Source organism: Lissotriton helveticus, chromosome 11 (assembly GCF_964261635.1).
Source record: "Lissotriton helveticus chromosome 11, aLisHel1.1, whole genome shotgun sequence".
In the NCBI taxonomy this organism is placed as follows: domain Eukaryota; kingdom Metazoa; phylum Chordata; class Amphibia; order Caudata; family Salamandridae; genus Lissotriton; species Lissotriton helveticus.
Genome location: NC_136072.1, coordinates 360,698,023 through 360,710,134, shown reverse-complemented (window position 1 = coordinate 360,710,134; position 12,112 = coordinate 360,698,023). Strand labels below are relative to the sequence as shown.

At 44.6% G+C, this 12,112-nt stretch overlaps 1 protein-coding gene across 1 annotated transcript in view; it reads right to left on the bottom strand.

Annotated features, from left to right (window-relative positions):
• PPP1R7 (protein phosphatase 1 regulatory subunit 7) overlaps window positions 1-12,112 on the bottom strand; it is a 554,877-nt gene that overhangs the window by 448,139 nt on the left and 94,626 nt on the right. Inside the window, exon 2 of the mRNA XM_078665787.1 lies at window positions 4,551-4,673. Within this exon, the coding sequence (XP_078521913.1) occupies window positions 4,551-4,673 (123 nt within the window). The remainder of the gene's footprint in view (window positions 1-4,550; window positions 4,674-12,112) is intronic.

Below are 12,112 nucleotides of genomic sequence, written 5' to 3'. Positions count from 1 at the left end.
CGAATCGCGTCGTGACGGGGGAAACATTGATGGACAACCATGTCTTCCAATTGCTAGCCTCCATTTATGGAGCTAGCCAATGGAAAAGCAGGCGGGACAAAGCCCCCGTACTGTTCTAACATTAGATTTCGCCTCCGCGAACGCTGCTGCGCAACGGATCGCCAGGCGAAACCTAAAAAGGCCCTTCTGGACTGATTGTTAGATTGTAAATATTGGAGGAAGAGACCGGCCGGCAATGACTTCAAAGTAGTGATAAATTGTGTAAGAGTTGTAAATTACAGACACAAAGTGTGAAGTGAGAGTTACATATGATCCGAGCTATAAACACTAACAAAGCGCTCCAACACCTTTCGCTCTGTGATTACACTGTCGTGGCTCAGGAGGAAGGGGGGGGGCTATTTCCTGTCCTCTCCGTGATTTGAATGTTCAGTGTGGCACATCGTAATGTCATTGCTATCTTTGGCCTAATAAAAACACTCCAGCTGTAGTAGGGCCCTGGCTTCACCTCCTGGTGCAGGGCAGGCTTTGCTTTATTGCAGGCATGGAGGGAGGGATGGATGGTCTTGGTTGCAGATCTGGCATTGTACAGTGCCCCTGCTATTACTAGTGAGCAGGAAGCACTGAGGTGATGGTAATGGTGATGGTGAGATTGGTTTTGGTGGAATTGGTGGAAGTAGTGGTGGTATTGGTAGTGGCATTGGTGGTGGTATTTGTGGTGGTGGTGGTATTGGTGGTACTAGTATTGGTGGTGGTGGTGGTGGTGGTGGTGGTATGTGGTGGTGGTACTGGTGATAGTATTGGTGGTGGGAGTATTGGTGGTGGTGGAATTGGTGATGGTGGTGGAATTGGTGGTGGTAATGGGGCAATTGGTGGTGGGGGTATTGGTACTGGCAGGGGTATTGGTGGCAATTGGTGGAGGTAGTATTGGTAGTGGTGGTATTGGTGGTATTGGTAGTGGTGGTATTGGTGGTGGTAGTACTGGTGGTGGTAGTACTGGTGGTGGTAGTACTGGTGGTGGTGGCATTGGTGGTGGTATTGGTATTAGTGGTGGTGGTATAGGTGGTAGTGGTATGGTAGTAGTGATGATATTGGTGGTGGTATTGGTGGTGGTAGTGGTAGTGGCGGTGGTGGTGTTATTGGTGGTGATGGTATTGGTGGTGATGATATTGGCGATGGTGGTATTGATGGTGGTATTGGTGGTGGTGGTGTTGTTAATAAAACAGACTTTTGAAAACAATCTGTCAGGTGGCTTTAGTACAGATGACATATAACACAGATGTGCTGTTGGCAGCTTCAGACTATTAGAACACTATTATGTGCTACCTGGAATTCACATGGCTTAATTCGCTAATAATTTCCAAATCCATTTTATTTGGGGGGTTGAAACAGTTACAAGATGATGCAGAGTTAAAGTGATTTAAAGGAGGTGCCCGTGTCACAGGGGCGGCCGTACTGCTTAAAAAATCACAAGCGGTTTCAGCGGAAGCAGCGCATGTCCAGCCTGCAGACAGAGAAACTCAATAAAGTAAATAGTGCTTACAGACTAAATAACAGGTCCCATGTAACAACCAAAGTAAAGGGGCCAGTAGCCATGGGACGTTACAAATGAAGACAAGGCTGTAGTAAGGAGGGACTAACAAGCCAATTAACGAATCCGAAGGCAGCATTTACAAGAGACTATGACACAAGTCAATGAAAAATATGGGCGGAGAGTGGGTGCAGTTTCTCTCCCATACTCTACTACAGCAGTCTTGCAGAGCGAGAAGCGAATGCCAGCTGCCGCTAGGCTCGACCTAAAAAGGAGGTGGGGGCCCTCCCCCTCATTGCCCTTGAGCCTTGCGTCCCTTCTTTTACATTTGCTAGGCTCTTGGTGGGCACTGCTCATGAGGCTTCGACACCACCTGTTCTGCAGGTCTAGCCTGGTTTGGCTAGGCCGCGGCCTCAAGACCCAGAAGGGAATCTGTTTCAGCCATCTTGGTGAAGTGACCGTGTTTATTATTATATTCGAAGGCTATGCCAAAAGGACAGGTCCATCTATATTTGGTTTGGGTGGCCTTCCAAGCTTGAGTAATGGGACGAAACTGAAAATGGTGAGCCAAAGTAGCCTGAGCAACATCTTGGAATAGAGAGCAGATGGCCCCTGAAATTCGATTGTGTCATGCTTCCTAGCTCTCTGGGGGACCAATTCTTAAATCTTGAAGGACCTAATTTATTAAGGAACTTCTCTGGGCTGTCTGCCTCTTCCAAGAACTCAAGGGCCCACTCTGTGGACACAACTCAACCGCACCTCTTGGGGTTCATCTCCCAATAGGTTCGAAAAGAGGCCCAATATAATGGCCTCAAGCTCTGGACCCGCACTGCCCTCCTCCAGGCCTCACACTTTTTTATTAACGTTGCTGGAGCGGGTTTCTAAATCTTTGTACTTCAGGAGGGTAAACTGCAGCTGTGTCTGCAAAGCGGTCATCCCCTCCTCCACCGGAACCAGTCGTTGGTCCATTTATTGATCTTTTGTTTCTATATCAAGAGTGCGAGTATCCACAAAGTCCACATCAGATTGGAGGGAGATCAGGTGAGAATACCTGCTTTAAAGGATTCAAAGGAAGCATTAATATCTTTTTTAATGTTCTCTTTCAGCTCCTTTTTAAAATCTCGTAACGCGGAAAGGAGCTTGTCCCTAGTCAGTGCCATGCACTCCTCCAGGGGTGGTTGTGCACTCTCCGTTCTGGCCTCTACTGGAGTGAAATAGCTCAATACTCTGTTGGCCTGCACTTTTTTGAGTGGCAAGGGAGCTTGTGGGTTGGTCAGAGTGCCTCCGTGGTTAGTGTACCAGGAGCATCAGGGCATCAAAAAATCGTGTCTAACATAGACATGCCCTCAGGGTAGGTTGTATTAGCCAGATGTCAGGCAGCACGGACCAATCAAGGACAGCAAAGTACACCCCTGAGGGCCCTCCGGGTTCCTTCCAGTCTAACCCTAGTACTCCACCCTCAGGATCACCAAGGAAGTCACCTCTAGCGGGGCATACACCTCACCGTGATGTCTTCCCGCAGCAAGTAGAAGCCCTGTGCCTATCTTATGGAGCGGGAGTTCTTTTCCTCAGATAGTATGGAGAACTGCTTCACCAAAGGGCAACAACTGACTGTGCAGCTTCCAGAGTTTCCCAACCTCTACGTGTAGGTCCTAAAGATCCAAGGAATGAGAAGGGGGAATTCCACCATCAATTCCGTCTAGTAGGCCTCACTTATCCGTTTTCCCCCTGCTGAGTGTCCAAGACATCACATCTCCAAGGTCACTAAGACGCCATTGGTCAGGCTTTAATTATACAGCTCGCCGAATAATGCAGACTTCACTTTCCTATAAAAAAAAAAAAAGATTTTGTTTATCTTGAAATCCGGGCACTATGACCTGGCCACAGCACCTTCAGCTTAGACGGTTCCGATCATAACTAGGGTCTCCCAGTAAGGTGCAACTCCCACCGCCATTTACTAGCTCTGTATTCCTCCATGAAGCTGTGATCCGGATGGAGGTGCCGGTGCAGCCCTCATACTTCTTCTTCAGAAGGTAGGACTAGTCCGATACCTCCTATCATTCTAATTCACCACTTTCGCATCACCAGAGCTGCTCTCTCCACCCAGGTCGGGATAGGGCTCATGCTGCTGTCGCAATTTTCTCTGCCCGGCCCCGCCACTCCACATGCTGTGCCTAGGGTCGGATTGGTAAGGCGGCCACTTGGGCAATGGTCGAGAGGCCGGTATCCGAGTTCCAGCCGTGGGCTGCTTTTTTGGGCCTGGGGGGCGACTTGGGCAGTGTCTGTATTGTTTGGATGCAGCCAGCGGCCCAGTGGGTGCCAGATGGGCCACCATTATCTCCCTTTACCAAAGGGGCAGAGGTGTTACTCCCTTTCTCTCTCTGGGCCGGCCCATTATTGTATGCATATTGAGCGGGGCAGGGGCCTGAGCAGAAGTGGCCTCACTTGTTTTCTGGTGTGCTTCACCATTGTGATATAATCTATGCATTTTTTTAAATTAAGTAAAGTTAAGAAAACATGCCTCTGTCAGAACCACTTCTTATAACACTTCGCCGAAGCAGTGTTTTGTGGAAAGGCACCATGTAAATGTGGGCCACTTTCTTTTTTGTTTTGTTTTTTGAGTGCCCAGGCCGATTTTAATGCCAATCCAACCCTGGCTGTGCCTCGGTTGCCCAGCTCTCCCAGATGGTCGAGGAGCAGCGATAAGGTCTCTGTCATGTGCCGCTTCGCTCTCCGCTCTACACTGCAGTAAGTTCCAGCGGTGGGTGTACGTGGAAAAGCTCAGATCCGCAGTGTAAAAAGCAGAGCTCACGTGGAACGTGTCCACACGGTCATGATGACTAGCCATGCCCCTTTGGTTCACAATTTTTACAACCATATGGCATCCAAGAAGCGTTGGAATCTTAAAATGTTGCATGTTCTGCAACTATGCCTATCCGGTTACATTAAAAAGGCCGAAAACGTCATACCCTGAATTCAATCCCACCAAAATCCTCAGCATCTCAACAGTCAGACTTCATACCTGTAGTGACCTCTCCATTGAGGTCATCCTGACTTCTCTGTAGTAAGCGCAGTGTCAATAGTTCAGTCAGATGCTTCTTGCTTTCTTCATCTCCCGACTCTTCAGATTCCGCTTTCTTGTCAACTGAAGGAAAAGGGGACAAAAGACAGATCAAAATGCACTTCAAAAACCAAGTACCCACTAACTCAGCATTCAATTGCTTTTACACAGGAACTTTCCCATACTTCACCCATTTAAAAAAACAAGAGTCTCTAGCCACTCCCTGAAGCCCTTATAGGGAGATTTAGGTTTCTTTTCTCTGCTCACAAACATTTCGTCTCTGATTAACTCTACAATCATCTTTTACTAAACCAGACTTCACATATTTTAGATAATTCACAGCAGTTCATTCTTATTTTCATAAACGCCCAATGTGTGTTGATGTGTTTGTAAAAGAAATAATACACTTCCTTCTTCGCAAAATATATTTAATCCCTCATTCCCCTCCTCTGCTACGGTCCTGCAAATAATTCACACGTATTTACTTGCAAGCACAGCCGTACTTCACTATGAGCGTTGAGCGATAACTGTTCCAAATTAGAAATGAAGTAATACATTATCAGGCGACTGCATTGATACTTATGTAGCACAAACCTAGCAAAGGAACAATAGTGATGTACAAAATTTGGGCTGCTGTGAGACAATCATGACTGTGTACAAAAAGCGGGAATTGCACCATAACGTTTCACATTTCTAACCCCTTGGGGGCTAAGGACGTGCAGGAGACTACATCAGCACCTGTGCTCAGGTGCGGAGGACGGCTCCAGCACTTCTTGGCACCAGAGGCAGGAAATCCCTTTGCGCGAGCATCAGAGGGATTTAACTTTCATTGAATTAAGCAAGCATGGCGCACTGATGTCATTTCAGAGAAAGAGAAATAAGCCAATAAGCTCAATTCACTTTTCCTACATGTGTTTAGGGGTATATCTCAGCATTCCCGAGCACCGATGAAAACGGCAGAGATTACACTATAAAGGGGAAAATATCCACTTCCAATGGTATCTTTCCCTAGCCTCAGGAGGATGATCCCTAAGCAAGGATCAACCCACTAGACACCAGGCACTATTTTACTTGTTGGGGGGGGGGGTAAGAGTTGCCCCCTTGCAATGGGTTAGCGCTCTCCCTTCAGGCCCCAAAGTCTTTCTAACCCCCCCCCCAAGATTGAAGATTGTTACCTCCATTCTCCTCCCCAAGGGGGAAGAGATGGAGGGGATGACAGAGAGCACACAAGACATCAGGGGTTGATTTTTTTCTGTAGTAAAATTGTGGAGTGGGGGGGACACAGGCATAGGGCCTAGAGCCCACCCACACAAATAACACCCCTCCCCATCTGTAGTAGAACGGTGTTTCCTCTAATCTGCCCTACCCCTCCCCAGTGGACAGAAAGGATACTAAAACACCAGTCCAGGCAATGTATTTGGAGGTGTGAGCTCTCCCTAGCAGTGGGTTAATGCTCCCCCACCTACCCCAGGCCTAAAACTCTTTCTGCACGCCCCTGGGGCAGAAAGCCCTATAGGCACCAGGGATATTTTGTGACAAAAAGGGTGGGGGTGGCCCTCCCAATCATCAGGCATAGCCTCTCATGTGAAACAAACCGAAACAGTCTTTCTACCCCCCTCGTGGTTCCAGATAAGATGTCTAACTCCAATCTGCCCCACTGGGGAGGAGGGGGAGAGTGCAGAAAGCCCACTAGACAAAAGGGTGTTTTTTATTGCTTCAAGATGTGAGGGTGGCCTGCTCACCTGCCTACACATCAGCCCTAGCTTCCAACTACAATATGACCCCAACATTACTATTGCAAACCTAGGGACTAAAGCATCCACGTTTTATGGCAAGAAGGGACAATTTTATTTTATTTATTTTTTTAAATACATGGATAGCCGAGTTGGGCTAAGCCCCAACATGGATAGCAGAGTTGGGCTAAGCCCCAATATGGTCCCACTTCTATACTGAATGGCTGCATTTTCAGGCTTGGGTCAGCTGCCACTTGGGGAAACCTCCTAAAGCCAAGCACTTCTGAAAACAAAATTACTGATACAGTCCAAGATGGTGTGCCTTGTGTGGATCCCATTACATTTTCCTACAAACAATGCCTTGTAGATCCCAAAGTTTTAATAAAATCAATGTTCTCCTTGATTCCTGTGATGTACACTTCTAGTAACCTCAAGGACACACATCCACTGTTCCTCCACTTGTTCCAATAAAAATGCTACCCCAATTGTGTGACTGGCCTATTGCCCACAACAGGCACAAATCAAACCAGGGTCAATGAAAGTCACTCTGTGAGACTCCCATTGACCTTGGTTTGATGCGTGCCTGTTGCTCACAAAAATAAGAAACTCCACAAAAACTAGGTCATCAGCTTTCTGTCCAAATCTTTACCATATCAATTTTGAAAGGTAGTCTACAGAAAAATCAGGTAATTACTTCCATTAGGATGACCCAAACAAATCATCTGCCAATGTTTCCCATGGACATGTTGGAAACTCAACAGGACTTAATGGAGATTTCTTCCCCATCAAATGCCTATCTGCAGTTTGATGGGCATTACAAGCCCCCACCACAGTATTTACATAGGGATCCATAGATGGCCACCAATAAAATAACTTACTTTTTTTCTTACTAGAAGTAAACCTAGAATGTCCAGCAAGAGCTAGCTGTAACAGACACTTCCTAACACCAGAAAGTACAACCATCCTATACCTCTCATGATCAAATCACCCTCTATACCGATTTCCTTCAGCACGGTGGTCCAACGTTTAAGCTCATCTGACAACCTTCTCAACACGGACCACCCATTCATGATAACATTTTAAACCGTATAGTTACATCTTCTTTCAGTGCATCTTGACACTCAGGTCAGGTCATAATAGTCTTTATTCGATCACTTAATCATAAAAGACATTTACAGTTTAAAATAATAACCATAAGACATTTGGAGTTTTTCTTAAGACCACACCCTATAGGTTGATCCAAAGTACATAATCCGGTTGTGCAAATTTACAATAAATTAGTATAAAATTCATTATACAATAATATCCATTAAAAAAAAATCACCATATAAATACCAGGTATCAATAAAACCGATTTACCATCACAACTTTACATTCGTTGGTCAAGCAGTCCATAAGCGCGAATAATCCCCATGATGTGTAAAAATTTAGAGATAGCAATTATACTTGACTCATTCTCATCAGTTTTTAAAATCCGTATGACCTCAATGCCTGAGGTAATCCCCATGGACTGACAAATCGGCTTTAACCGTTTATGCCTCACATTCCGGTAAGCGGGCAAATAAATAGAACATGGCCAATAGATTCCAATTCAGTTGGACAAAACGGACAGTTCATACTTGAGCCTGCACCCCATTTGCCTGTATATGAATTGATTGGAAGAGTACCTATCCTAAATTGATGGAACCGTTTCCTATCACATGGGACTGTTATAAGGTCCCAGTATTTTTCATAGATGGGTACATGTTTAGACTCTAAGTATACCCTAGACAGGGAAGTACTAGTCATCGACGAAAATCGTTTTATCGTAACCATGTTCAAATATTGCACTTTAAGCTCTTTACGGGAAGGGAATGTAGCGTTAGTTGGATTTTGCCACAACAAGTTCAAACCCAAGTCGCCCAGTATTTGCTTGATCTGCTTTAGCCACAGAATTTTACCTGCACCAGGAGTATCCCTGACCTCCAGAAGGGCATAAGCATAATCGGTAAGTTCTGGGGTAACCCAAAGCCTTCGCCAGCAGGCCAAGGGTCTAAAGCGGGCCACATCCTCCAGATACTGACATCCTAAATCATTAAAGAGAGGTAGAAGTGGAGTAGATTATGGTGAGCCCGTAATACACCTCATAAATTTATTTTGCAGGGTCGATAGTGCAGTTAGGTTACTAAAGCCCCATAATTCTGCCCCATACAATACTGAGGTACATATGAAAGTGGTCGGAGTCTAATGTTTTCCAGAGTAACAAATATCACAAAAATCACAATTCTTTAGGAGGCAACTTAACTCGTATATGATCCATGAATGTCACTTAAAACAAAGGTAGTTCATATATCCAGTGCATATTTCTATTTTAGCACATCTTAAAAGGAGTACTCAGTGTTAATTGATCAAATTCAAATTCGAAAAATTGGAATTGAAAACATCGCAATTACTTCATTGGCAACAGAATTCAATTGAGAAAAAACACATTGAAATAAAGCAAATACATTTAAATGTAACAACGCGCTCACGGTGCACAGAAAGGGAAGTATTTAGAGGGGATGGGTGTGTTGGGGTAGAAGTGGGGACCGGGTAAAGGTGGTGTGACTATGTTATAATCACAGTGAGAGTCAAAATGCAGCCTTTACAGTCTATGTATAGATCGGTAGGTTCCAAAAGGCTCTTAAGCACAAGATCTGTGATAATCCATTATTTATTCCTATGCTTAGAGAAGTACAGTAGGTTGATTGTCAACGTTTCGACCCCTGAAGAGAAGGGTTGTTCATAACCTCAGGCTGGGGTCTTCATCAGGACACGGAGAAAAAAGCTGGAGCGCTTTGTGTAGGGCCCGTTGTGGGCCTTGAGGTTGGGACCTTCCAGGGTTCCTATGCTGTATAATGTGGCTGGGAAGTCATCGCTTTCCAACTTGATATAGTTGAGGTCTGTGGCCAGCTGGATGTGCCGGTCCGCGGTGAGATCCGTTATTTTCTATTCTTCCGCAGGACACGCATGTATCACCTTCCTCATACGGCTGCCGGCGACGGTCCCAACCTCAAGGCCCACAACGGGCCCTACACAAAGCGCTCCAGCTTTTTTCTCCGTGTCCTGATGAAGACCCCAGCCTGAGGTTATGAACAACCCTTCTCTTCAGGGGTCGAAACGTTGACAATCAACCTACTGTACTTCTCTAAGCATAGGAATAAATAATGGATTATCACACATCTTGTGCTTAAGAGCCTTTTGGAACCTACCGATCTATACATAGACTGTAAAGGCTGCATTTTGACTCTCACTGTGATTATAACATAGTCACACCACCTTTACCCGGTCCCCACTTCTACCCCAACACACCCATCCCCTCTAAATACTTCCCTTTCTGTGCACCGTGAGCGCGTTGTGACATTTAAATGTATTTGCTTTATTTCAATGTGTTTTTTCTCAATTGAATTCTGTTGCCAATGAAGTAATTGCGATGTTTTCAATTCCAATTTTTCGAATTTGAATTTGATCAATTAACACTGAGTACTCCTTTTAAGATGTGCTAAAATAAAAAATATGCACTGGATATATGAACTACCTTTGTTTTAAGTGACATTCATGGATCATATACGAGTTAAGTTGCCTCCTAAAGAATTGTGATTTTTGTGATATTTGTTACTCTGGAAAACATTAGACTCCGACCACTTTCATATGTACCTGATTGACTGACCCAGGTCAGAGAGTTCTTAGGGTTTACCCCGTTGTAACTCACCATACAATACTGAAGCTGAAATTTTTGCATTGTAAATTTTCAGTATAGGGGCAATCGGTTTAGTATGGGATTGGCAATGTTCTTTAACCAGGGCTCCAGACAGTTGGACATGTCTGAGCAATAACATGTCCAGGTGTGGATTCCACTTGAGTTTTGAAGTTAAAGTAATACCTAGATACGTAAAAACATTAGCCTGCTCCAGTACAATGTTATTCATAGTGACTAACCCCTTTACTAATTTCTGTTTATGGAGAACCATGAACTTGGTCTTGTCTATATTTATGACAAGACCGTAGTCCTTACAGAATAACTCAAATCTTGTAATTGCCGTCTGGAGACCTTGCTGAGTTTTTGATAATAACAGAGTATCATCGGCAAACATTAACAAGGGTATTTTACTACCATTTAAAGTCGGGGCGTCAGTAGGACGGTCGGCATAGTATTTCGTCACCTTGTTAATATAGAGTGAAAATAAAGTAGGCACCAATAAACACCCCTGCCTGACCCCTTTATCGACCTTAAATCTATTGGTCACTTGGCCATGCAAACCCCAGCGAACTTGAGCATAGTTACCTTGAATGAGTTTAATCAAAAAAGACAACAAGTCTCGGGGCAAACCCTGTTCGGCTAAAACATCCCACAGCCTGGCTCTAGGAACCAAGTCAAAAGCAGACTTTAAGTCTACAAATGCAGCGTAGATTCTTCCGCCGTTGAGGATAACAACACGCCAATAAATTAAAACAAATCTAAAAACCTGGTCTATTGTACTTTGGTGGGAGCGGAAACCCGCTTGTAACAGGGATAAAATATTATAGTCATCAATCCAGTTTAAAATACGGGTTAGCACAAGCCTGGCCGTCACCTTTTGCAAGCAATCAATCAGGCTAATGGGCCTATAGTTTCCTGGATCTGATATATCCCCCTTTTTAAAAATGGGTAAAATCTCCGCACCATTCCAGGATTCCGGGATTGGGGTACCTTTCGCAATTGCATTTACAAGAAGTTGTATATATGGTATCCAAAGAGCCTTATTATATAAAAACAAGTCTGCAGGGACACAATCAAGCCCAGAGGCTCACTCCGCACACTATTTAAAGCAGCTTCTACCTCCTGTGTGGTAAAGCTCAATAAAGGGAGATCAATTTGTTTTTCCAAGAGCCCCTGAGGTAGATCAAGTTCTCCCGGATCAACAGCAAATTGATTAAAATGAGAGACCCATAGCTCGGGTGCTACATGGTTAGTCGGTGGTTGGCTGGTGCTACCCTTGCCCCACTTCAACAAATACCAAAATCCAACCATGTTCCTTTCTAGGCTAGCACCATACAGCTCCTGCCAATAGGCCTCATCCCACTCCTTCTTTGCTTTATATTGTGCCAGCTTATACGCCACACGAGCTTGATGGATACTATCCCTGTGCTTAGATCTAATTGCCAAGGCTAGAGCTTTATAAGCCAGTTTACATGTGTTCCCGTACCAAGAATCATTGGAAGCTTTTGCGGATTCATTCCTAGTTAATGTTTTAGTGATAAAATATCCTTTCAAATTCTTAAAAACTTCGTTATGTACCAGTGCAACAGTTGACTCAAATCCTGGCTTGTCATGAAAGCTTAAAAGATCTACCGTTGCTTTGGACACCAGAGTATTAATAGCCACCAACTGGTCTTCTTTTAATATTATTTTAGACCATTTGACTCTTCTAGTATCATTACTTAGATGGGTTCCTACTCCCGAGGTTGGCACATCGTCTACATTTTTATCCACCCATACCGTTTTCAGAACCAGGGGATTATGGTCACTCTCAGCCCTTCCCTCTATCATCATATCTATTAGTTTTGGCCAGAATTCCTCATTGACTAAAATATAGTCGATACGGCTATTTCTTGACCCATTACTATAGGTTGGTGATCCATGCTTATCAGACTTAGTCCTCCCATTGGCTGCCCTTATTCCATGCTCCAAACACACAATTTTAAGTTGTATAGCCGCCTCCGACCACTTCCTAATCGGTGCCACAGGTAATTGGGGTATATCCCATAGTTTATCTTCTTCCTGACCTAAGT